General features: G+C 42.9%; 1 protein-coding gene across 1 annotated transcript in view; it reads right to left on the reverse strand.

The window, feature by feature from the left end:
- Window positions 1-22,790, reverse strand: part of SLC30A9 (solute carrier family 30 member 9) — a 72,931-nt gene extending 50,141 nt beyond the window's left edge. Inside the window, exons 1-2 of the mRNA XM_062213842.1 lie at window positions 22,542-22,790; window positions 12,054-12,221 (exon numbers count right to left, since the gene is read on the reverse strand). Coding sequence (XP_062069826.1) covers window positions 12,054-12,221; window positions 22,542-22,653 — 280 coding nt within the window. The 5' untranslated portion in view covers window positions 22,654-22,790. The remainder of the gene's footprint in view (window positions 1-12,053; window positions 12,222-22,541) is intronic.
- Window positions 22,791-26,872: the final 4,082 nt, after the last annotated feature.

The raw sequence follows: 26,872 nt of genomic DNA on the forward strand, positions 1-26,872 counted from the left end.
ACATTTTCTATATCATCCTACCACCCACACCCTAATGGGAGGTTTGGAATTTCTAATATTACATTTCTATTATTTAATTTCACATATTTTCCTATAAATCTTCCAGCCATCTATAAAGTATTTAGTAACTCCATCTTCCTCTGGAACAACCACCACAAAAAAACTCTTTTGGAGTAGGCCTACATCCCTTACTGGAGTGCCTGAATTCTAGTCTCAGCTCTATTCCAACTCCAATTTCCTGCTAATGCATATCCTGGAAGGAAGCAAATGATGGCCCAAGTGCTTGGGCCCTGATAGCCAAAAGGGAGATCCAAACTGAGTTCCAGACTCCTGGTTCTGGCCTAGCCCAGCCCCAGCTTTTGTGGGAATCTGGGAGCGAATTGATAGATGGAAAATCTCTCTTCTATCTGCATTCTAAACATAAATTTTGAAACTGAAAAAAGAAAAAAAAAAAAAAACTTTTGACTTCCAAAAACCTTCTGTCTCCTTATTCTTAAAGGTTTAACATTTAATTTTTTTTTTTTTAAAGGCAGAGTGGACAGAGAGAGAGAGAGACAGAGAGAAAGGTCTTCCTTTTGCCGTTGGTTCACCCTCCAATGGCTGCCGCGGCTGGCACACCGCACTGATCCGAAGGCAGGAGCCAGGTGCTTATCCTGGTCTCCCATGGGGTGCAGGGCCCAAGCACTTGAGCCATTCTCCTCTGCACTCCCGGGCCATAGCAGAGAGCTGGCCTGGAAGAGGGGCAACCGGGACAGAATCCGGCACCCCGACCGGGACTAGAACCCGGTGTGCCGGCACCACTAGGTGGAGGATTAGCCTGTTGAGCCACAGCGCTGGCCAACACTTAATCTTAAGTGAAAGTTTGTTATTTTTATCAATAGTTACTTTCACCAACACATTTTATTCTTGTTCTTCATTGTTTCTTTTACAGCTCATACCTTCTATCCCTCTGAGCTTATTCTGTTTTTTGCTTTTTTTGTTAAAGATTTATTCATGGGGCCAGTGCTGTGGCACAGTAAGTTAAGCCTCTACCTGTGGTGCCAGCATCCCAAATTGGCTAGTTCGAGTCCCAGCTGCCCCACTTCCGATCCAGCTCTCTGCTAATATGCCTGAGAAAGGAGTGGAAGATGGCCCAAATGCTTGAACCCTTGCACCCCACATGGGAGACCCAGAAGAAGCTCCTGGCTCCTGGCTTTGGATCAGCCCAGCTCTGGCCATTGTATCAATTTGGGGAGTGAACCAGCGGATAAAAGACTTCTCTCTCTCTGTCTCTCCCTCTCTCTCTAACTCTGCCTCTCAATAAATAAATAAATCTTTTAAAAAATATATATTTATTTACTTACTTGAAAGGCATTGATCCAAGTACCTGAGCCATCATCTACTGCTTCCCAAAATGTACATTACCAGAAAGCTGGATCAGAAGCAGAAACAAGACTCAAACCTGAGCACACCCTCTGATATGGGATGCAGGGGTCCCATCCAGCTGCTTGACTGCTAGGACAAACGTCTAATCCAAGGGGCAGGCACTATGGCATGGAAGGTTAAGACTCCACCTGCAGTGTTGGCATTTCATATGGGTGGTACATGGGCTACTGTCACTCATGTGGGAGACCTGGATGGGGTTCCGGGCTTCTGGCTATGGGCTGGCCCACCCCAGGCCATTGCAGCTACTTGGGGAATAAACTAGCGGATAGAAAATCTCTCTCTGTTCTGCAACGCTGCATTTCAAACAAATAAATAAATCTTTAATTTCTTTTTTCTTTTTAATGAACATGTCTTTCATTTATCCATTTGAGTATATTAAACTTATTTTCAGGGGCTGGCGCTATGGCGCAGCGGGTTAACTCCCTGGCCTGAAGCACCGGCATCCCATATGGGCACGATTCTGGTCCCAGCTGCTCCACTTCCAATCCAGCTCTCTGCTATGGCCTGGGAAAGCAGCAGAAGATGGCCCAAGTCCTTGGGCCCTTGCACCCCAATGGGAGACCCAGAAAAAGCTCCTGGCTCTTGGCTTCGGATCTGCGCAGCTCTGGCCATTGCGGTCACCTGGGGAGTGAACCAGCGGATGGAAGACCTCTCTCTCTGTCTCTACTTCTCCCTATAACTCTTTCAAAGAAATAAATCTTTAAAAAAAAAAAATTAAAAAAAACTGATTTTCAAGCAACTCAGACCATTATTTTAATATTACTTGGCGTGTACTCATTTTTGTTGACTGTTGGCTTTCATGGCATTGGAATTTTTCATGTATAAGTATTTGTAATTTCTGGAATTTGATACCTTAATCTGAATAGAATAGGTACTTTCCCTCTCTTCCTCACTTGCTTGCTCAGAACCAAATCTCACACTGCCACTTAGAAATTCTACTCCTCAATTCAGTCTCCAGCCAACAAACAGGCTTCAGTTCCTGGTCTTCTCTTGCCTCCCTAGGACAGCAGTTTCCAACAACACAGCCTCTGGTGGCAACACGGAACTGGTCATCATCAGCCTCCTTGTGTGGGATGGGAGAGTGGGAGTCTGACTCTGGTCCCAGGCTATTCACATAGCACTTATACGTGAATTACATACAAACAAGCCAAACTTCTGGCTGCCAGGCCTGCTCATAGATCCAGAGCCCAGTTGTTTCTAATCCATTTCTTGAAATATCACATGCTTGTTTTAATCCAGTTATATCTTCAATTTTTTTTTTTAAGATTTTATTTATTTATTTGGGAGGTAGAGTTACAGTGAGAGAGGAGACAGAGAGAAAGGTCTTCCATCTGCTGGGTTCACTCCCCAAATGGCCACAACAGCAGGAGCTGAGCAGATTTAAAGCCAAGAGCTTCTTCTGGGTCTCCCACATGGGCCATTTTCCACTGCTTGGTCATTTTCTACTTGGGCTATTTTCCACTGCTTTCCCAGGCCACAGGCAGAGAGCTGGATAGGAAGAAGAGCAGCCGGGACACAAACCAGTGCCCATAGGGATGCTGGCACCACAGGCGGAGGCTCAGCCTACAGTGCCACAGCACCAGCTCCCAATTTTCTCTTTTTAAATTTCATCTACAACTCCAGTGAGTGAAAAGTAAAAGGGGTGCCTCAAAGTATGTTATCCATAATGCCATCTTGATCAGAAGTGCTGCCTATTTGACGACTTATCTTCCTTCAAACTTACATGAAGGAATTAAATGCCAATAGACTAAATACTAACAAAGGCAAAACTCTCTTTTAATTAAAAGCAAAGATTTTACATGTAATTTTAATATGTATCTTGACAACTGCTTATCAGTGAAAATCAGAGAAAAATGACTAAATATGGTATAAACCTAAAGCAAATTCAAGAAATCTAAAAATGCTTTCACTATTCACCAAACCCAAGCAGGTTATGATGACATACTGGTAAGTTAAAAAAATGGGCTTAGGGGGCCGGCGCTGTGGCGCAGCAGGTTAAAGCCCTGGCCTGAAGCGCTGGCATCCCATATGGGAGCCGGTTCTAGTTCTGGCTGCTCCTCTTCCAACCCAGCTCTCTGTTATGGCCTGGGAAAGCAGTGGAGGATAGCCCAAGTCCTTGGGCCCCTGCACCCACATGGGAGACTGGGAAGAAGCTCCTGGCTCCTGGCTTCGGATTGGCCCAGCTCTGGCTGTTGCAGCCATCTGGGGAGTGAGCCAGTGGATGTAAGACCTCTCTCTCTGTATCTACCTCTCTTTGTAATACTTTCAAATAAATAAAATAAATCTTTAAAAAAAAATGGGTTTAAAATCACTTCTATTTAATTTACAGCTTGTAACAGCTGGATTGAAGAGTTAAATGATTATGATTTTAATTTTCTCTGGTTATAAAGCAAACAATTTCTAAAGCATCTTTATCTACAGTATATACTCCCTACAAGTTTACTTTGGGGAATAGTAGGGCAGAGAAAAAGGGAAAGGGATGAAATGATATGTTCTCCACACTCACCTAGGGCCTGAACAACTGAAATTTGTCACCAGTTTCAGAAACAGATCTTTTCCTTTCCACAGTTCAAAGCCATTTAACCAAATCAAAGAAAATGAGCTGCTGTAAGGTGACTATTTTTGGATATTCTCCTCACTACCAACTGTCTAGATGTTACTAAATATATACTGTTACGAAGCACAAACAACTAACTGGTTCAAGCACATATATGAATACTTATTTGCATGCTATTATTTTAATAAACTCATACTGCATCACTGGAGTAGAATCGTTATGATTTCAATAAGTAACCAAACATTCTATCCACGAATACCCCTAGACATTTGTTTTAAGCTCAAACCCTGGCTGTTTGCCACACATCTGCTATCATTATCAAAATTAAAACTAATTTTACTAAAATTTAAAACATCTGACTGCTCCTTAAAAACTTAAGGGTTCCTTGGCAAGTCTCTGCTTCTTAATGAGCTGTTCCTGGCTTTCTCATGCGATCTGAATTATTCAAAAGTCAATCTCAAACCCTTAAAAATAAAAATTATCATTCATTCAAGCAATTACTTGCTGTCTATCTGATGGCTAACAAGATCTAATTTGGTCTAAGCAAATCTTGAAAAACTGAGTCCAAAATAAAACTGTCAATAAACAATGCATTTGTAATATAAGAAAATTAACTAACATTTTTATTCCACTTAGCAGAGAAAAAAAGAAACCTAGTCACAAATTACAATTTCAAGGATCCTATATAATGGAACTGACACTAAGTATTTTTGTCGGGGTCTATATTTACCTCAGAAGAGAACTGTAACATCTTTTACCATTAATGATTACTTCTTCTCCCTTAACTACATTTTAACAAAATGCTTATTTCTGGAACGTAGGGACTCATTACTACACTCTCCATCCCTTCATCCTCTAATATCAAACTCTCAATCAATATTTAACCCAGTAGGTCTCCATAACCACAGGACAAAGAGAAGAAATCAACTAAAACTGCACAGCTAAGTACAAAGAAAGGATGTGGCTTAGGAAAAAGAATAAAAAACAGGATTAATTAACATGAATACAGGTTTCTCAAGGGATGTGTAAAATCTTCCCCTGTGAAACACATCTAACTAAAGGAAAGACAGTCTTGCAATATTTATTATTCTCCGCTGTCTTCTCCGGACACCACATACTCCCTGATTCTTCCTGGCCACTCCTTAGTTCTCCTAGCAAGCTCCTCTTCTTCCAACTGCCCTTTAGTCATTTGAGAGATTTTGCCCTAGAAGATCTTACCTCCTCACTTTAAACACTCTCCTTGCACTGTTTCACCGCCTCAGCTACCAAATGTGTATAGCTAAGAACTAGTTTCATCTCCGGCTTAGAACTCTATGCATTCACTCATTTACAAACATTTATTAAGGCTTTATTATGTGTGCAAACTATTGCTCTAGACACAGAATCTTGCTTTCATGGGGCTTGCAAACAAGTAGAGGAAGAAGAAAAAATAAAAATATTAAAAGGGATGACATAAAAAACATCAAATACCCAGTAAAAATAAAAGAATTAAAAAAGGAAGGAGGGACCAACATGGGAAGCAGTCCGCACAGTAGACTCCTAGAATGATTTTCGCAGTAAATAACACTCTGACCTCAGATTCAACCCATAAGGCTCCCTGGTCGGGCTGAAAGACCTGAAAGAGCATCTCAGGCATGGAAAGACAAGACTCTGGGGCAGGGCGGGGGGGAACTACACGGAGGATCTCTGTGAGACCTCAGAGGAAAGGAAGGGTCATCAAAGAAAGGGACGCTCTTCTCTGAAGGGAGAGGAGGACATCCTCTTTGCTTATGGCTGTGCCAAATACAGTGGAGTCTATGGTCACAAAAGGCCTCCATAGCCCTGGCAGCTCACAACAAGAGCCTCGGGTGATCACTGACGTCATTAAAAAAGAGTGTTAATTGTTAAAGGAACAACAGTAGTCAATATGAGAATCTACTGCAAATTCTTTTCCCAAACTGTACTCTATATATTGTGTGTGTGTGGAGGCAAATTGTTGAACTCTATGATGAGCATGAAGATGGTCTTCTATATATAAAGTCATACTAAAAATAATCCATAATGAAGAAGGAGATGGGAGAGGGAATGGGAAGTGGGAAGGGAGCAGGGTGGGGGGCATGAGGGAAAGAACCACTATATTCCTAAAGTTGTATCTATGTAAAAATGCATTCATTAAATTAAAAAAAATTGAAAATAATCAACCAGGATTACCTATGCAGAGATTTAAATGAAGGTAATATTGAAGATTGAATATGCAGCTACTTTAGATCAGTGATTTAAAAGTGCCTTTGTGAGGAGAGAACAATCCAATATGGGAACCAGGATACACAGCAGACTCATAGAATGGCAGATGTCCTACAGAGCACTCTGGCCTCAGAATTAGCCCTTAAGGCATTCAGATCTGGCTGAAGAGCCCATATTAGGCATGGAAAGCCAAGACACTCTGGCAAAAAAAAAAAAAAAAAAACAACCAACCCTAAATGAAAGATCTCTGCAAGTGAGATCCCAGTGGAAAGAATGGGCCATCAAAGAAGGAGGTACCTTTCTCTGAAGGGAGGAGAGAACTTCCACTTTGACTATGACCTTCTCTAAATAAGATCAGAGTCGGCGAACTCAAGAGGCTTCAATAGCCTTGGCAACTCATGACAAGAGCCTAGGGTGATTACTGACGCCATAAACAAGAGTGTCAATTTGTTAAATCAACAAGAGTCACTGTGCACTTACTCCTCATGTAGGATCTCTGTCCTTAATGTGTTGTTCAATGTGAAGTAATGCTATAACTAGTACTCAAACAGTACTTTACACTTTGTGTTTCAGTGTGGGTGCAAACTGTTGAAATCTTTACTTAATATATACTAAATTGACCTTCTTATATAAAGATAATTGAAAAATGAATCTTGATGTGAATGGAATGGGAGAGGGAGCGGGAGATGGGAGGATTGTGGGTGGGAGGGAAGTTATGGGGGGAAAAGCCACTGTAATCCAAAAGGTGTACTTTGGAAATTTATATTTATTAAATAAAAGTTTTAAAAAAAGTGCCTTTGTGGAGGCAGTGTTGTGCTGCAGCAGGTTGTTGCCATTTGTGACACCAGCATCCCACATGAGAGTGCCAGTCCAAGCCCCAGCTGCTATGCCTCCATTTCAGCTTCCTGCTAATATGCCTGAGAGAGCTGCAAGTAACAGCCTAAGTACTTGGGTTCCCACCACCCATGTGGGAAACTCAGATGAAGTTCCAGGCTTCTAGATTTGGCCTGGCCCAGCCTTTGGCAGTTGAGGGCCTTTGGGGAGTAAACTAATGGACAGAAGATTTATTTTTCTTTCTTCCTCCCTCCCTTTCTCCCTTCTTTTCTTTCTTTCTTTCTCTTTCTTTTAAATACTCTCCTTCCATATTTAATATTATCTCTCTCTCTCTCTCTCTCTCTCTCTCTCTCTCTCTCTCATACTCCCACCTCGTCTCTGCCTTTCAAATAAATAAATACATAAAACTTTAAAAATTGCCTCTGGGCAGAGCTGACATTTAAACTAAGATGCAAATGACCAGAAGAAGTCAGTCATGAAGAAGGGGCACCTTGGAAGGAAAACATAACCAGAGCAAAGCCCTATAACAAGAATAAACCAATAGGAGAATGGTTTGGCTGAAACGTAATACATAACTACACAAGTTGTAGAAGAAAATGGAAAGGAATGTAGGGGCAAAAATCAGCTAAGAAGGGTTTGACAGCCAGGATAGTGAATTCTGAATTTGATTCCAGTAGTTTAGGCTTTTTCTGTGGCAACAGGAAGTCAATGGAGGGTTTTGATCAAGGAAGTGACATTATAAGGTTTTCAAAAGACCACACTGGTTATGTGAACAATGTATTACAGAAGAAAACGTGGAAGCAGGAATCCCAGGGAGCAGGCTACTATAGTAATCCTGTAGATTGATGTCTCAGAGAAGGAGAGTTGTAAGTGTTGAGAGTGTTTTAGTATTAAGATGAACGACACTGTGGGGGCCAGTGCTGTGGCGTAGCGGGTAAAACCACTGCCTGCAGTGCTGGCATCCCATTTGGCATCGGTTGGAGTCCCAGCTGCTCCACTTCCCATCCAGCTCTCTACTACTGCCTGAGAAAGCGTAGAAGATGGCCCAAATCCTTGAGACCCTGCATCCACATGGGAGACCCAGAAGAAGGTCCTGGCTCCTGGCTTCGGATCAGCCCAGCTCCAGCCATTGGAGCCATCCGGGAGAGTGAATCAGCGGATGAAAGACCTACCCCTCTCCCTCACTCCCTTCCTCCCTCCCTTCTTTCCTCCCTCCCTCCCTCTCTTCCTTTCTCTCTGCCTCTGCATCTCTGTAACTCTGCCTTTCAAATAAATAAATAAATCTTTAAAAAAAGGAGAGATGTATGACATGACATTTGTTGGATACCACCACCCTACTGTTCACTGTATTATCTCTCTCTCTCTTTTTTTTTTTTTTTTTTTTGACAAGCAGAGTGGACAGTGAGAGAGAGACAGAGAGAAAGGTCTTCCTTTTGCCGTTGGTTCACCCTCCAATGGCCGCCGCGTCCGGCGCACCACACTGATCCAAAGGCAGGAGCCAGGTACTTATCGGTGCTTCTCCTGGTCTCCCATGGGGTGCAGGGCCCAAGCACTTGGGCCATCCTCCTCTGCACTCCCAGGCCACAGCAGAGAGCTGGTCTGGAAGAGGGGCAACCGGGATAGAATCCGGCGCCCCGACTGGGACTAGAACCCGGTGTGCTGGCGCCGCAAGGTGGAGGATTAGCCCATTGAGCCGCGGCGCCGCCCTCACTGTATTATCTCTTAATATATCTCATACAGATCTATAATTCAGACACCCAAAACCAAATCATCCCATTAAAATATGCTCTACCTTTGGTATCTGTAATTTTACAAATCAGTGAAATCATCTGCATAATTGCCGAACCCATAAAACCAAACATTATCCTTTACTTAACCCTCTCCTTCATCCCCCAAATTCAATCAAGTCATAATTATTCAGCTTCTAAATTTCTTAGCCCACTACACCAGCCCTGTGGCGTAGTGGGCTAAGCCTCTGCCTGCAGCATTGGCATCCCAAATGGGCACCAGTTCTAGTCCCAGCTGTTTCACTTCCAATCTAGCTCTCTGCTTATGGCCTGGGAAAGCAGTGGAGGGTGGCCCAAGTGCTCAGGTCCCTGCACCTATGAGGGAGACTGAGAAAAAGCTCCTCGTTCCTAGCTTCAGATCAGACCAGTTCTGGCTGTTGTGGCCATATGGGGAGTGAACCAGCAGATGGATGATCTTTCTGTCCCCCTCTCTGTCTGTAACTCCACCTCTCAAATAAATTTTAAAAAATCTTAAAAAAAAAAAAAAAGCACTGCCATTAGCCTAGCATAGATCTTCATTTGTACTTCCTCTAATCTCCCTTCATTCCAATGTCTGCATTTTGCAAGTAGTTATCTTTTTTTTTTTTTTTGACAAGCAGAGTGGATAGTGAGAGAGAGAGAGAGAGAGAAAGGTCTTCCTTTTTGCCGTTGGTTCACCCTCCAATGGCCACTGCGGCCAGCGCATCTCGCTGATCCGAAGGCAGGAGCCAGGTGCTTCTCCTGGTCTCCCATGCGGGTGCAGGGCCCAAGGGCTTGGGCCATCCTCCACTGCCTTCCCGGGCCATAGCAGAGAGCTGGCCTGGAAGAGGGGCAACCGGGACAGAATCCAGAGCCCTGACAGGGACTAGAACCCAGTGTGCCAGCGCCGCAAGGAGGAGGATTAGCCTGTTAAGCCACGGCGCCGGCCAAGTAGTTATCTTTCTAAAATCTTACATCTGATCAAGAATTTCCTCTATACTGGAGTATATTAAGTAGAGACGATTCATTTAATTTTTTATTTTTTTATTTAACATTTGAAAGGCAGAGTGAGAGAGAGTGAGAGGGAGAGCCATCTTCCATCCACTGGTTCACTCCCTGAATGGCCACAACAGCTGATCTGTGTCAGGTCAAAGCCGGGAGCCAGGAGCTCCCACATGGTCTCCCATGTGGGTACAGTGACCCAAGTATGTGGGCCATCTTCTGCTGCTTTCCTAGGTGCTTTAGCAGGGAGCTGGATCAGTAGTGGAGCAGCTGAGTCTCCAACCACCGCCCATACAGGATACTGGCATTCTATGCCACAACACTGGCACCACCCCTCGTTTTATAAAGATTTATTTGAACGAGTTACAGAGGGAAAGGGAGAGAACAGAGAGAGAGGTCTTCCATCCACTGGTTTACTTCCCAGATAGCCTCAAGGGCCAACCCTGAGTCAGACAGAAGTCATGGGCTTCAACTGGTCTCTCATGTTGGTGTAGGGGCCCAGGGATTTGGGCCATCTTCCAATGCTTTTCCAGGCACATTAGCAGGGAGCTGGATGAGAAGTGGAGCAGGACTTGAACTAATGCCCATTTAGCATGCCGGCCCTGTAGGCAGTGGTTTTACCCAGAACTCCACAATGCCAGGCCCAAGTTCCACCTCTTATATTGCACTTTTAACACTACCAATAACACCACCAGCTCTTCTACTCACTAGTCTAGGCAATTTTACCGCCTTTCTTCACCATTTACCAGATCAAATCCCACCTATCTTTAACGTTATGGCAATAGGCTTGTCTGTGCTTTCATGTTGGGTAACCAGGAAGAAAAAAACTCCCCTGAAAATCCTAAGGATAAGTCAGTGCTCACACAGGTATGCAGTCTGAATTCATGCTATCGATGTGGTCTAAGAAATCTAAAACTGAATTTAATTTACCATGGTCCCAAGTTGTTTCTCAAGCAGTAATAGAAGCAAAAGCAAACCCTCTACACAAGAATGAATCTTCAGTTTTTCAATCCAAACATCAAATAGTTTATAAAAGCTGTACGGAAATGAACAATTTGGCTACAAAATAGATACGGTATCATGAATGAGCAAGAAATAGAGGAAAAGGAAAATATAGAGAAAATCCAAAGGTTTCATAAAGTGGAATTTTCAGTCACAAGATATAAAATAGCTGTTTAACCTAAGGTAATAAAACAGAAATTTACTTATATAAGCAAGGAATAAAAGACTAACCAAGCAAGGTGATAAACAATTTCTAGGAATGAAAAATATAACCACTAAAAATATATACAGCAAAAATTATACCAAACTATAAGGAAAACACACCAAACCTACCATCACAATATGAAATGCCAACATCTCTCTTGATAATAATGATTAAATGAAGGACATAGATGTGAATAAACAACAAAAACTAGAAATGACACATATCAACTCTGAACCAGCAGTTAAAATACTCACTGTAGTCAAGCACATGAGGGCTATTTAAAAAACTGACCAAGTGATAATCCAAAACTTAGACTCAACAATTATTTCAAGACTGAATCACACAGCCCACATTCTTTTTCAATACAATGAAGTTTAATACAAAATTCCATCTATCTGACAATTTAAAATCATACTTTAAGGAGTCAAAGAATCACAATATAAATAAGAATACATTTATAATTACAAATAAAAGATACTACATATCAAAACCTGTGGGATGTATTATCATGGTTTAAATGCCTATTTCAGAAAAAGTCTTAATATCAATGAGTAATCAATTGATATTTAATAAAAGTGACAGAATAAACACAGAGAAAGAAGAAAGGAGACTATCATAAAAGAGTAGAAATTAACAAAATAAGAAATAAACATGCAACAAAATGATTCAAAGTAAAAAATTAATATTTAAAAAGATAAAAGACAAAGCTCTGGCAAGATTAATCAAGAAAATAACAAACATCATTGGGAATGAGAAAAGGATATAACTGCACGTGCAACTGAGTAAACACGAGAATATTCATGAATTTTATGCCAATAAATTTAAAATTTAGGTTAAGTGGGAAAATTCATAGAAAAAAAAACAGAACTTACCAAAACTGATTAAAAAACAAATAGAAAAATCAAATTAAGCCAGCAGTTTAATAGCTCCCACAAGGAAAACATCAGTCCAGATAGTTACAAGTTCTATCAAACATCCTAGGAACAATTTTACACAAAGTAATTCAGCATACAAAAAAAAAAAAAAAAAAGAAGAAGAAAATTTAAAGCTGTTGACATACCTGTTTCATCAAATGATGGCCCTTTTTCCACTCTGGGAGTTTCAGATCCCTGTCCTTCTTTCTGGGCATTTGTAGAGTACGACTTTACTTGACTCAGTGTACAAAGATATGGGTGTCTACAAGGAACTACATTTGCAAAGCTTCCAAATGTCACTAAATTCTGCCATTCTAAAAGAAAAAAAATTATTTTAATTTCAAACAAACTCACAAACACAGAAGTTCAAGCCATCCCTCCAGTGGAGGTATTTTGATGACCTCTAGATACAGAAGGACTACAATTTGTAAGAAGGAAAATATTCCAATTTTCTCTAATTTGTAAATTTATCTATACAAAACCGTTAAAATATATATAAAAATCAAATGTTCATATTATTCAGACATTCTGGAAAGTATCTGGAACATAAAAGATAATCTTCATTTTATATGCTTGTTGCATGCCCAAAAAAAAGGTTAGCATAAAATATTTTTCAGAATAGAAGACTGGAGGGAGAGGGTGGTCAGGAGGGCATTGCACTCAAAATAACCATGAATCCTCCTTCTAGTTGCTGGAGATTAACTGCTCCTTCATTTCAGAAGCAGTAAGTGAATATTAATCAGTCATTCATATTGTCACTGATTTTTAATTAGATAATTAGACCAACATTTGGTGAGATGCCTCAGTATAAGGGGATTTTAACTGAGGGAAGCCTAGGAGACTAATCACGAAGCACTTCAGCTGCTACATCTGGGTTGACTGTGGGCTTGGAGGGCAGAAACACAGAAGGGGAAAAACAGAGTCCACAGTTGCACCAAAGTGGTAGAAAACTAAATCTCTACTTAGAATTTCTCTTTTTTTTTTTTCCTTTAAGATTTATTTATTTGCTAGAAAGGCTGAGCCCCAGAGAGGCAGAGAGAGAGAGAGACAGAGAGAGAGAATGAATGTCTTCCATTCACTGGTTTATTCCCCAGATGGAAGCCAACGGCCGGAGCTGTGCCAATCTGAAACCAGAAGCCAGGAGCTTCCTCCAGGTCTCCCATGTGGGTGCAGGAGTCCAAGGACTTGGGCCATCCTCTACTGCTTTCCCAGGCCACAGCAGAGAGCTGGATCGGAAGTAGGGCAGCCGGGACTTGAACAGGCGTCCATACAGGATGCCGGTACTGCAGGCTAGCAGCCTTACCCACTATGCTACAGTGCAGGCCCCAAGAATTCCTCTTTTTAAAAGAACTCAAAAACTCTGTCTAGATATGATTCATATATTTAGGTGAAATAATGAAATTATATCATTACAGATAGCCAAGGTTTTCCAAGAGTGAAGTGTTGGGTGTTTAAGAGCTAAAACTTTTCTCAGTAAATAATAATGATCTTCCAAAAATGTTAATTTGTTTATGTGCAATTTTTTTTTTTTTTTAAGAAAGGCCAAGGCAGAGGCAGAAAGACAGAGATCTTTCATCAGCTGGTTCATTCCCCCAAATAGCTGCAATGGGCAGAGCTGGGCCAATCTGAAGCGAGGAGCCATTTCTCCTATGTCTAATCTGGATGGTAACCTATCACTTAACTCTGGCCTTTGTTTAGATTGTGGACAATTAAAACAAAAAACAAAAGAAAAACATCCTTTTCTAACCCATGTAAACTGACAATTAGGTCTACTGTTATTTCTGCAACAACGATAAAAACAAAAAGATTTCTTGCAGTTTGAGTTTACTAATTTCAGGTCCAGAGTCAAGCTTGTAGCTTAAGTATTCTGGATGTCAGTCCCTGTATTTAGTCTACTTTAGTAGTTTTTCTCCCAAAATTTTTTTTAAAGATGTATTTATTTGAAAGTCAGCGTTACACAGAGAGGAAGAGACAGAGATCTTCCATCCTCTGGTTCACTCCCCAAATGGCCACAATGGCCAGGGCAGGGGCAGGGCCAGGTCAAAACCAGGAGCCAGGAGCTTCTTCCAGGTTTCCCACATGGGTACAGGGGCCTAAGTACTTGGGCCATCTTCTGATGCCTTCCCAGGTGCATTAGCAGGGAGCTGGATCAGATGTGGAGCAGTCAGGACTCGAACTGGCACCCATATGGGATGCCAGTGTCATGGGCAGCAGCTATGCCAGAATGCCAGTCCCTTTCCCCAGAATTTCTAAGGCACTGCCATACAGAAAAACTAAATAGGGAGCAGGCTTTGGACCTGGCCATTAAGACGCTGATTAGGACACCTTCATCTACACTGGGGAGAACCTGAGTTTGAGTCCCAGCTCAGGCTCCTGATTCCACCTTCCTGGTAATGCAGAGCCTGGGAGGCAGCAGTGATGGCTTAAGCAGGTGGGTCCCTGCCACGCATGTGGGCAACACAGATTGAATGCCCAGCTCCAGGATTCAATCTGGTCCAGCTTCAATTGTTGCAAGCATTTGGGAAGTGAACGAGCAGATGGAGGCCCCTCTCTGTCTCTCAAAAAAAAAGAAAAAAGTTATTTTAAAAAATGCTACTGGTGAAATATCTGGCTTATGCATAACTTTTTTTTTTTTTTAATTTTTGACAGGCAGAGTGGACAGTGAGAGAGAGACAGAAAGGTCTTCCTTTTGCCGTTGGTTCACCCTCCAATGGCCGCCGCGGTAGCGCACTGCGGCCGGCGCACCGCGCTGTTCCGATGGCAGGAGCCAGGTGCTTATCCTGGTCTCCCATGGGGTGCAGGGCCCAAACACTTGGGCCATCCTCCACTGCACTCCCTGGCCACAGCAGAGAGCTGGCCTGGAAGAGGGGCAACCGGGACAGGATCGGTGCCCCGATCGGGACTAGAACCCGGTGTGCCGGCACCGCAAGGCGGAGGATTAGCCTGTTGAGCCACGGTGCCGGCCTATGCATAACTTTTACTTCAAGCTTTGTATTTTTCCATGTTTTTTTTTAATTTTTTTTTTTTTTTTTGACAGGCAGAGTGGACAGTGAGAGAGAAAGAGACAGAGAAAAAGGTCTTCCTTTGCTGTTGGTTCACCCTCCAATGGCCGCCGTGGTTGGTGCACTGCGGCCAGCGCACCGCACTGATCCAATGGCAGGAGCCAGGTACTTATCCTGGTCTCCCATGGGGTGCAGGGCCCAAGCACTTGGGCCATCCTCCACTGCACTCCCTGGCCACAGCAGAGAGCTGGCCTGGAAGAGGGGCAACCGGGACAGGATCGGTGTCCCGACCGGGACTAGAACCCGGTGTGCCGGCACCGCAGGCGGAGGATTAGCCTAGTGAGCCGCAGCGCCGGCCGTATTTTTCCATGTTTTTTAAAGCTTAAATTTTTCTTTAAGTACAAATAAATACATCACTAAATTATCTGGAAATTCACCAAGGTCTTAACTAACATCATCACAATTTGTGAAAGCCTATGTAATACTGATACACTATTTCCAGGTTACTTTTATCCTTTCAGTGAGTCCAAAGTGCACCAAAATCCCTTTTATCCGTAACCATATAATAAGCAAAAGTGTGACTGTGACCTAGAGAGAGTAGCTCAGCCTGGTGATCTACTAACAATGTGGTTTTTCTTCAAAACAGAGGAAAGAAATAAGAGATGCTAAGAACCTCCTGCACCGCCTCCTGACACAGAACTCCACAGCCTGGTTTAATTCTCTTTCTTGATATTTGCTTAGAAGTAAAAATAAAAATAAAAACACTTAACCAAGGGGAGCACGTGGCACAGCAGTTAAGTCCCCACTTGGGACATCTGCATCCTGTATCAGAATCCCTGGGTTTAAGTCCTGGCTCCATTTTTTTTTTTTTTTTTTTAAGATTTATTTATTGACGTGAAAGAAAGAGTTAAGAGAGAGAATCTTCCATCTGCTGGTTCGCTCTCCAGATGGCAGCAACAGCCTGGGCCAGCCCAAGGCCAAGAACTAGGAGTTTCATCCAGGTCTCCCACATGAGTTGCAGGAGCCCAAGCACTTGGGCCATCTTCCGCTGCTTTCTCAGGTGCATTAGCAGAGAGCTGTATCAGAAGTGGGACAGGTCAGACAGCTGGGACTAGAATTGACCATCATGGGGGATGCTAGTATCGCAGGTGGCAGCTTAACCCACGCACACCATCACCAACCCCCACAGCTCCACTTTCAGTACAGCTTCCTGTTAATGTACAGCTCAAGAACCTAGGTCCCTACCACTTTTGCAGGAGACTCAGAATGAACTCCTGGCTCCTGGTTTCCACTGGACCCATGTGTTGCAAGCATCTGGGAAGTGAACCAGCAGATGGAAGCCAACTCTCTTTCTGCCTTTCAAATTAAAAACAAATTAAAACACCCAACATAGTATTTACCAAGTGCCAGGCATTGTGCTAAATATTTTAACTACATTAACACATTTTACACTCTAAAACATATCTTGACTCCATCTGCTCCTCTTCATTGCACTGCTAACTGCCATGGCCTACATAACTACTACAGTCGCCCAACGCTCTTCTCCCCACCCCCCTTCACGATCCACTCTCCACAGAGAAGTGATATTTTTTAAAAACTGCCTTAAACAAACAAGAAAACCTAAGGCCTAAAAGACTCTAATAACTCCCAGGTGTCACTTCATACTGCCTCACCTTACTCCAGTCATAGCAGGTTTGTTTCTGCCCCAAAATACTGCTAGCTAATCTTACAGTTTCTCTGCTCTGCCCAGATTGCTGTCTCCTCCAGATAGTCACTGGCTTGTTCATTTCCATCACCTCCCAGAAAAGCTGGCGTCCCAGGCAGTCTATCTAATGAAATGGCCTCAGCGGCTCCTTTCTAGCCCATCACCCTGTTGATGTGGCTATGCTTTCCTCGTTCTGGTGCCTGTCCCATACAGGTGCACACTATGTCTTGTTTCAGCACACTGTACTCCCAGCAACCATAGTGCCTAACACCCACTGGCTGGATGATCCTCACTCATGAAAATCCCCTGAGGCACATGCTATGGTTAGCTTCATTTTTAGCAAGTATAAGAAATTCTATCATGAACTTCTACATAGAATCATGCTGACAGCCTGCTAATTGATTTTTATAACTGAGGAGAGGAGAAAAGAGAACAGGAAAGTATAGTATATAGCACTTAAAGATCTCCCTATCTCAAATTTTTGTTGGGGCCACTGCTGTGGTGCAGTAGGTTAATCCTCCACCTGCAGCACTGGCATCCCATATGGGTGCCGGTTCTAGTACCGGCTGAACCTCTTCTGATTCAGTACCCTGCTATGGCCTGGGAAAGCAGTAGGAGATGGCCAAGTCCTTGGACCCCTGCACCCGTGTGGGAGACCCGGAAGAAGCTCCTGGCTCCTGGCTTCGGATCAGCACAGTTCTGGCCGTTGCAGCCATTTGGGGAGTAAATCAGCAGATGGAAGATCTCTCTCTCCACCTCTCTCTCTCCTTCACCCCTTCTCCCTGACACTCTTTTAAATAAACAAACAAATCTTTAAAAAAAATTTTTTTGTCAAATTAAGTAGGTATAACTACATAAGTAAGTATGTGCTCCATGCAAAGCCAAAGAAAAATATACATATGTATATACATATATATATTACACACATACACAGTAACATTTTATAGAAGTGGGGGAAGGGACAGGCATCATGGCACAGCAGGTTAAGCTGCTACTCTAGACACCACATCCCACACCAAGGTGCCTGATTCAAATACTGGCTACTCTGCACTTCCAATCTAGCTTCCCACTAATGCACCTGGTAGGCACCAGATGATGTCCTAAGTACTTAGCTTCCTGCCACCCACAGGAAGACCTGGATAGAGCTCCTAGCTCCTGACTCTGGCTGGGCCCAGCCCTGGCTGTTGTTAATATTCGGGCAGTGACCCTGCTTTTCCTCTCTCTCCATCACTCTGCTTTTCAAATAAACAAATAAACCATAAAAAAGGGGGAAAAAAAAAAGGGGTAGGAGCAGGGGTGTGGTAATAAGTAAGCTGGGCCACTGCTTGGGACACTCACATCCTATATTGGAATGTTGGAGTTAAAGTCCTGGCTTTCTTTCCAATCCAGCTTCCCATTAGTGTGCACCGAGGGATGCAGTATGTGATGGCTAAAGTACTTGGGTCCCTGCTACCCATGTAGAAGACCAGATATAGTTCCAGACTCCTGGCTTCGGCCTGCCCCAATCCTAGCTGTTGTGGGCATAGGGAAGTGAATCAGCAGATGGATGATCTCTCGATCTCTCTCTGCCTTTCAAAAATGAAAACAAATTTTTAAAAAAGAAATATATGTTTACTGCAGATAATTTCAAAAACACAGGCCGGCGCCGCGGCTCACTAGGCTAATCCTCCACCTTGTGGCGCCGGCACACCGGGTTCTAGTCCCGGTCAGGGCACCGATCCTGTCCCGGTTGCTCCTCTTCCAGTCCAGCTCTCTGCTATGGCCCAGGAAGGCAGTGGAGGATGGCCCAAGTCCTTGGCTCTGCACCTGCATGGGAGACCAGGAGGAAGCACCTGGCTCCTGGCTTTGGATGGGCGCAGGGCACTGGCCGTAGCAGCCATTTGGGGGGTGAACCAATGGAAGGAAGACCTTTCTCTCTGTCTCTCTCTCTCTCTCTTGCTGTCTAACTCTGCCTGTTAAAAAAAATTTCAAAAACACCAAAAATTTTTAGAGAAATCACTGTTAGTATCTTAGTAACTATTCTTACTGTATCTTTTTCTATAGTTTAATTACTACAATAAGAATATTTTCCTATGTCATGTTCTAAAAAATGTTTATATATATTACCAACCCATAAAAATATACCCTATTATAGTTTCCAATTTTTCTTAACTATAAATATGCTATCAGATTCATTTAATAATGAACTTCTGCCCACATTCCAATATTTATCTGATTATTTTTTTAAAGTAAGTCATTTTACAGGGCCAGCGCTGTGGCGCAGCGGGTTAAAGCCCTGGCCTGAAGTGCCGGCATCCCATATGGGCGCCAGTTCTAGCCCCAGCTGCTCTTCTTCCAATCCAGCTCTCTGCTATGGCCTGGGATAGCAGTAGAAGATGGCCCAAGTCCTCGGGCCCCTGCACCCGCGTGGGAGACTGGGAAGAAGCTCCTGGCTCCTGGCTTCGGATTGGCCCAGCTCTGGCCGTTGCTGCCATCTGGGGAGTGAAATCATCAGATGGCAGACCTCTCTCTCTGTATCTACCTCTCTCTGTAACTCTTTCAAATAAATAAATAAATCTTAAAAAAAAAAATAAAGTAAGTCATTTTAAGTAGAATTGCTAGGTCAGAGAACATGAACTTTCTGAAGTTCTCTTTACACAAAGAATAACCTCCAAAAGTACTGTTTGGAGGGCAGGCATCTAGTCTATTGGATAAGCCATCAATTTTCATCAGAATGCCTAGGCATGTGCCCAGCTGATCCAATTCGTTTCCTACTGATCCGCAACCATGAAGGCAGCAGCTAATGGTTAAAGTAGTTAGGTCCCTGCTCTCTATGTGGGAGATCTGGGTTGAGTTTCCAGTGTGGCCTGCCTCAGCCTGGCCATTGCAGGTAACTGGGGAGTGAACCAGCAGACAGAAGCTGTCTGCCTTTCAAATATAAAAACTGTATCATCCAGCTATATGTTCCCCATCAGCAGTAACAGAGTTCCTGTTTTACTGCACCCTCAATATAAAGCATCATCATCTGGGCCGGCGCTGTGGCTTAGTGGGTAAATCGTCGCCTGTGGTGCCAGCATCCCATGTGGGTGCTGGTTCAAGAGCCAGCTACTCCACTTCCGGTCCAGCTCTCTGCTATGGTCTGGGAAAGCAGTAGAAGATGGCCCAAGTCCTTGGATCCCTGCACCCACTCAGGAGACCCAGAGGAAGTTCCTGGCTCCTGGCTTAGGATCAGCACAGCTCCGGCTGTTGCAGCCATTTGAGGAGTGAACCAGCAAATCAAAGACCTCTCTCTCTGAGCCTCTCCTTCTCTCTGTAACTGATTTTCAAGTAAAATAAATAAATCTTTAAAAAATATATAAAGCATCATCATTATGAAAAACAGCTCATCCAAGCTAGGCAGTGAACATTAAGTGAATATGAAACATATTTCCATTGTTTTGATCATCTGAACTTCTTTATTAGCTCCTTATTCATTTCCTTTGCCCATTTTTCTACTGGAATGTACACTGGTTTACAAAAATTCTTTTAAAATTAGGAATACTAACTCCAGTTAGTAGTCACTCTACAAAGTAGACCTTCAGTATATCGAGCACTTGAAATAAGATTAATTGGAGGGGCTGGCGCCGTGGCTCACTTGGTTAATCCTTCGCCTGTGGCGCCGGCATCCCATATGGGCGCTGGGCTCTAGTCCTGGTTGCTCCTCTTCCTTTGCAGCTCTCTGGCCCAGGAGGGCAATGGAGGATGGCCCAAGTGCTTGGGTCCCTGCACCGCATGGGAGACCAGGAGGAAGCACCTAGCTTTTGGCTTCGGATCAGTGCAGCGCCAGCTGTTGCGGCCATTTGGGGAGTGAACCAACGGAAGGAAGACCTTTCTCTCTGTCTCTCTCTCACTGTCTATAACTCTACCTCTCAGATAAATTATAAAAAAAAAGATTAATTGGAACTGAAATGTGCTGGACTGGATTTCACACATTAGATTTTGAAAAAAAAAAAAAACAATGTTAAATAGCTCTTTAATTCTTATTTTGATTACCTGTTGACTTTTTAAAATATACTGAGTGAATTATATTATCAAAATTAATGTTATCTATTTTCACCAGACAATTCAAAATTATATATTCTTTGGATAGTACTGCTCTAGAATACTGTTTTCCTCTTCTGTGTTTATAAATTCTCAATTCTCATTTATAAGTACTCAAATCAAGCAATCCTTTCCTCAAGGTTTCTCGCTCCTTTCTTTACCAGCTTCCCCTAGTCACATGGGCATTTTAGAAACATAAAGACTTTATTTCTTGACAAAGACATGTGTTTTTGGATTTTTTTCCCCCAAAAAGTTTTTCAAATAGTCTTTTCTTCTCACATATTTCCAGTAAAACAGCATCCTTTCCCTAAATGAGTTTTAACTTCCACCATAATTTTGGGTGCCTTTTCAGAAAAATGTTTCAGTATTAGTCCAATTAAATTTTCACAAACCTGGTTATATCAAAACTCTGTTTTTAAGTGTGAAAACACATTTTAGCAATAAACACTCCAAAGAACTGTGCAAAGTCATTCTGTCTGGTGAGATAGGTAATTATTATCTGTGTTTCACAGACAGATGAGACAAGGAGCCTATAATTTTCAACATGATGACAGCTCCAGAGAATAGGGATTACAAATTACACTATTTCAACTCCTTTCTATCAACATTTAACGGGCAATTTAGGCTACGTTTAACAGTCACTATATGTAATTTCAGTGTAAAATGCCAAAACTGATTGGTCAATAGAAGGAATTTCGTTTAGAAACTTTACTTGGAGGTTTTGGAGTACAGTATATAACCAAATATTCATTTCATTCATAACAGAACCAAGCATATTGCCAAAACAGGAAAACTCAACAGCTATAATTTTTATCACTACCATAAAGCCCTAAGAACAGTTAAAATGAATCCGCTTGAAATATGAAGAGCCAGCTTTTATTTTTTTACAAACAAAAGATGGAGACTATATTCTGCCTTATTTGCACAGAGTAAGAATTACTCTGCACATTACTTAAAAAGCTTTACTGACCACTGCTTCTGACTTGTGTTGGGCGGTCACAAACATGCTACAAGTTTTCTTTTCAAACACGAATTTCTGTGAAATGTTTCTATGAATACTGTTTGTCACCCCCAAGAATCTGGGGGGAAAAAAATCAGGCTTGAGTTTGGTTCTGTCTTCTCCCTCAGCGTTCCCATCAATTCTCAGTGCCAAGCCATGGCAAAAAAGAAGGTAAACTGGTGTAGAATTTACAAGCCCGGTGTTATTTTTGGAAACTCTGAGACGACTTAAATTGTGAGAAAAGAACTGAAGGAGAGGGAAGAAAATTCTTGTCCAACAGCTCTTTCTTCTAGGTTATAACTGCGGGAGGCACCTTTTCCCCAAAAGAATTGTTCCGCGAACTGTAGGGTTCTGCGTTTTGGTCCAAAACCGGGCTCATTCAAAGACCGCACAACACCTTCACGCCTTTTAAGGAAGACGTTTAGTAGCGCCTCCCTTCCTTTTAGGACATTTAAGAAAACAGGAGTACGGGAAGACTGGCAGGGCAAGTGACTCGCGGCCAACAGTGCTGAGGAAAAGATGAGTCAGGGACCTCTGAGGGCCATGGAAACTGGACGACTCCGCCATTTCCAACTTCCCGGGTGCACCTAAGGTTCTGTCTGGTACAAAGTCGTCTGCCTCAGAAGTGCAACCCGATCCGCCATGGGCCCGCACGATCCCGCGGGGGCTACGCGAGGGCTGCGGACGGGACTGGGCTCAGGGAGACCTGTCAGGTCCCTTGAGGACTGGACAGGTCCAACTGCAAAGGCGGAGGCCAGAATGGAGGGTTCTGGGGCTTGGGGAAGGGCCCGAGGCGAAACCTCGAGCGCCAAGCCTGGCCTGGCCGGTCGGGCTTCCGCGGAGCCAGCAGCCGGCGCGGGACACTCACCCTGGCGGTCGCTGGAGCCGCGGGCCGCCGCCCTGCAGCGCAGACGGAGCCGGCACAGAGAGGACCAGCTACATCTGTGGGCCGCAGCGGCGGCGGCCAAGCCCGGTAACATCCTGGCGGGGCAGAGGCCCCTACTCGTGCACCACCGCCTGCCTCCGCGAAGCCGCGGGCACCCACTGACTCCATAGACTGGACACCAGCACACCCTGAAATCCTGCGCCGCCGCAGGGCGGCCTCAGCGACCCGGAAGCTGTAATTTCGTTTAGCGACGCCCGCCGTGGAGCCCCGGAAGTGACGTCAAAGGCCGAGCGCGAATCGCGAGGCAGGGGAGAGAAGGGCGTGACTGCAGATGAAACATGGCGTCCGCCCGGTCTTGTGTTTGTACGACTGTGCTTTCTTGGAAATAATCCTGTAAGCTGCATCTTAGCGGCCAGGAAAGCCTGGGGAGACGCAACAGCCTTTGTGGGGGGAGAGTCCTGCCTACTTCTTTATCCTGGGCTCGGAGCCTTGATCCCGAAGTCTGGGCCATGGTACTGGAAATGGCAGGTCCGGTGGGAAGGCAGAACGACGGTCTTAGTGGAGGCTACCAGGTCCTCAGCACGCTCTGAACCTCCGTCGTAGCCCACGGTTGTCTTTGTAGCACCATTGTGTACCAGCACCGTGAAGGCAGGTACACTAATCTCTGAGCCCCAGATTCTTGCCTGTGATATAAGAGGTTTTGTAAGTTCACGATATGTTGGGTTATATGAAGATGTAGGGATGTCTCAACACTCCGGTCCTAGGGAGGAAGAAACCGGAACAATATTCAACACAACTTTAAACTGTTTATCTCTGCCATGCCCATTCAGATATTAGCTCAAACTCAAAAGAGGCCTCTCTTGACTACCCTGTCCGCAGTAGGGTTCCTTAAGAAGTTATGGAAAATGCGTATTACCAAGGAAGTATGCATGGATTTCAAAATTTTATGCACCAAAATAAAATTATCTTCTAATTTTTATTTATTTGTATTTTTTTTTTTAAAGCAGAAAGACAGAGATCTTCCATCTACTGGTTCACTCCCCAAGTGCCTGTAATAGCCAGGCCTAGGCCTGGCCGAAGCCAGGAGCCTGGAACTCAGCTTGGGTCTCCCAGTAGGGAATAAAGGACTCAAATACTTAAGCCATCACCCGCTGCCTCCCAGGGTGTGCCTCAGCAGGAATCTGGGAAACAGGCACTCCCGGTATGGAATCAGGGGTCCTAGGCGGTGATTTTACCACTATGCCACATGCTAGTCTTCAGCCGCATATCTTTTAATTCTATTTTTCCATAAACTTTTTGAAGCCCCCTCATACTAGGCCTGGCCATTCTCTATTACCTTAAATGCTTATTACTATTTGAAATTACCCATAGTTATTATTTTCTATCTCCCAAAAGAGCAAATAAGCGTCATGGTGCTGGAATCCTGCCTGTTTTGTACATTGCTATATCCAAGGAGCTAAAACAATGCCTGGCACAAAATAATTAATTGAATGAGTGCATGGTGCTTTATTATAAAGTTAATTCGAATTGCTCAACTATATGCTACAAACTATTTCAAGAGGAAGTTCATTAGTATGTTCCTAATTTTAAGAGAATTAACAATTTTTATTTTACCAATAATAAATTATCACAATTATCTTAATTATCATAAGAAATTATCAGAATAAATTATCACAAGAATAGTAAGGCAAATTTAACCTCCTATGGCAGTTTAAAACATTCAATGGACAGACATTTTAAAAAATGCTATCTGGTCTGGCACTGTGGCGCAGCGGGTTAAGGCCCCAGCCTGAAGTGCCAGCATCCCGTGTGGGCACCGGTTCTAGTCCCAGCTGCTCCTCTTCTTCTTCTTCTTTTTTTTTTTTTTTTTTTTTTGACAGGTAGAGTGGATAGTGAGAGAGAGAGACAGAGAGAAAGGTCTTCCTTTTTGCCATTGGTTCACCCTCCAATGGCCGCTGCGGCCGGCGCATCTTGCTGATCCGAAGCCAGGAGCCAGGTGCTTCTCCTGGTCTCCCATGCGGGTGCAGGGCCCAAGGGCTTGGGCCATCCTCCACTGCCTTCCTGGGCCATAGCAGAGAGCTGGCCTGGAAGAGGGGCAACTGGGATAGAATCTGCCGGCTGCTCCTCTTCTAATCCAGCTCTCTGCTATGGCCTGAGAAAGCAGTAGAAGATGGCCCAAGTCCTTAGGCCCCTGCACCCACGTGGGAGACCTGGAGGAGGTTCTTGGCTCCTGACTTCAGATCAGCTCAGCTCTGGCCATTGCGGTCATTTGGGGAGTGAACCAGCGGAATGGAAGACTTTTCTCTCTCTCTGCCTCTCCTTCTCTCTCTGTGTAACTCTTTCAAATAAATAAAATAATTTTTTTTAAAAAATGCTAACATATATCCTTACTCTCAGTATTACCCAAAACCCTGAATATTACTGGAAAATTACTTTTCCTTCCTTGTGAATATATTTTAACAAATTTAGCTTTATAATATAAAAAAATAAAGGAGGGAGGGTAGACTGGGAAGTATTACTATGCTCCTAAATCTGTATATGAAACACATGAAATTTGTTCACCTTAAAAAATTTTAATATATTTAGGGAAAAAAAAGTATGATGTTAAAAAGTATTAAAATAAAAAAATAAATAAAAAGAAAGCTAACCTAATACTTTAGATTCTTAAAGTGGCTCTGGTTTCAACTATTTTTAATCAAAACTGCTAAGAGTTTTTTAGGCTTTATTTTTAAATTGTACAATAGAATTTTTATATTATTGTTCATCTACATTTCCTAATTAGTCTTAGAAGAATATACATCCTTTTGTGATAAACATGTAAAAATAAATTTTGTACGGGGTTGTTATGAATGTAGATTGTAATGTTGATGCATAGTAAATTCTCACTGTATGTTAGTTTTTCCCTAGCTTCTTTTTTCCTGATATAGCTGGAGTATAACCTGATTAATATCATTAATTTTTATAAACTTCTAGGTAGGAGCCTTAGTTTGCCAAATAAGTTTGAAGAATGAAATGGGTCCTACTGCATTAATCTGTGTAACCCTCATAATACTGAGTCATATAAAGTCTCAACAGACTCGGACTAAAATACATCCACAGTTGTCTTGGTGTTTATACATACATGTCATCATAAACTTGTCCTGCTGTGGTGGTCTTCAAAACTTCCCTAGGAGTTGAAAGTCAAGGTAACCTCAGCTTTAGAGTTCCTAAGGGGAGTTTCCTTTGACCCTGACTGCTTTTATGTCCATTTGAGATGCAGTCAGCAGCTGGCTTTCTATCAGAGGAAACAGAAAATTTTAGAATCAACACACAGATAATTTCAAATAGCATAGTAGTAATATTGGTCATTTACTGATTTTCAGACCCCCTCATTAATAATTCCTTAACAAGTTATAGATGAAGAAACTAAGACACAAAATCTTGCTCTTAAAGCAATATTGTACTTTCTAAGTCCTTTGGAAGAAAATGTAAAGTCTTTCCAAAGACTTGAATGACAATCTAGTGCTTCATTGGTTTCTGGAATGTAGGCAAGAGAGAGCATTCCCTAGATTTTTTAAAAAATCATTTTATGTGTGAACCACATGATGTTAAACTGAGATACATGAGGATGTATCATATAAATAGATGCCTAAATATAGAGAACTATTAAGTCAGATAGATGGAAATAGAAGTAGGAAAGAGATGCAGTGCTATTCAATTATTCCCATCAACATAACTCTTGCAAGGCTTTCCACAAACTCTGAAGACATTCTAACATTTTTCAGAAAGTGGCTTCTATTGGCCTGACTATTCCTTGGTTGCATCCTGTCTATAGCTTTGGGAAAATAATGACGCAGATCATGAGACAAACTTGGCTGGCTATCTGGAAAACTGACTTAGATAATCCATTACAAAATGAAGTAAGAGGCTCTATCATGAGGCTTACCAAGAATACAAACTGAATTTTGCACACAGATATATTGGCTACCTGGAAGAAAATCTCTCAAAACTGGAGATGAGGAAGAACTTTGTCAGAAACTGTATCAACTCCACCTTTCACTTTATTTCCTTTTTGCAGGAGAGGTCTTCCTACACATGCAATATATGTCATGCAGTCCCACTTTGCTTATGACAATGGTTGCACACTAGAGTGATATCCCCACTTGTGGCCAGATGATTCTCTTTTTTATCCATTTGTAAGCGAAATGCCTACCCATGTGTGTATCTTTTTAACATAAGATTGTTTTAAATGACTAGGATTAAATCTTAATACCTAGAATCAAAATTTGATTAACTAAGGAGGTTGATTCTTGGAAACAAGAAAGTTTGACAAA

The sequence above is a fragment of the Lepus europaeus genome, chromosome 16 (genome assembly GCF_033115175.1).
Source record: "Lepus europaeus isolate LE1 chromosome 16, mLepTim1.pri, whole genome shotgun sequence".
Lineage (NCBI taxonomy): Eukaryota > Metazoa > Chordata > Mammalia > Lagomorpha > Leporidae > Lepus > Lepus europaeus.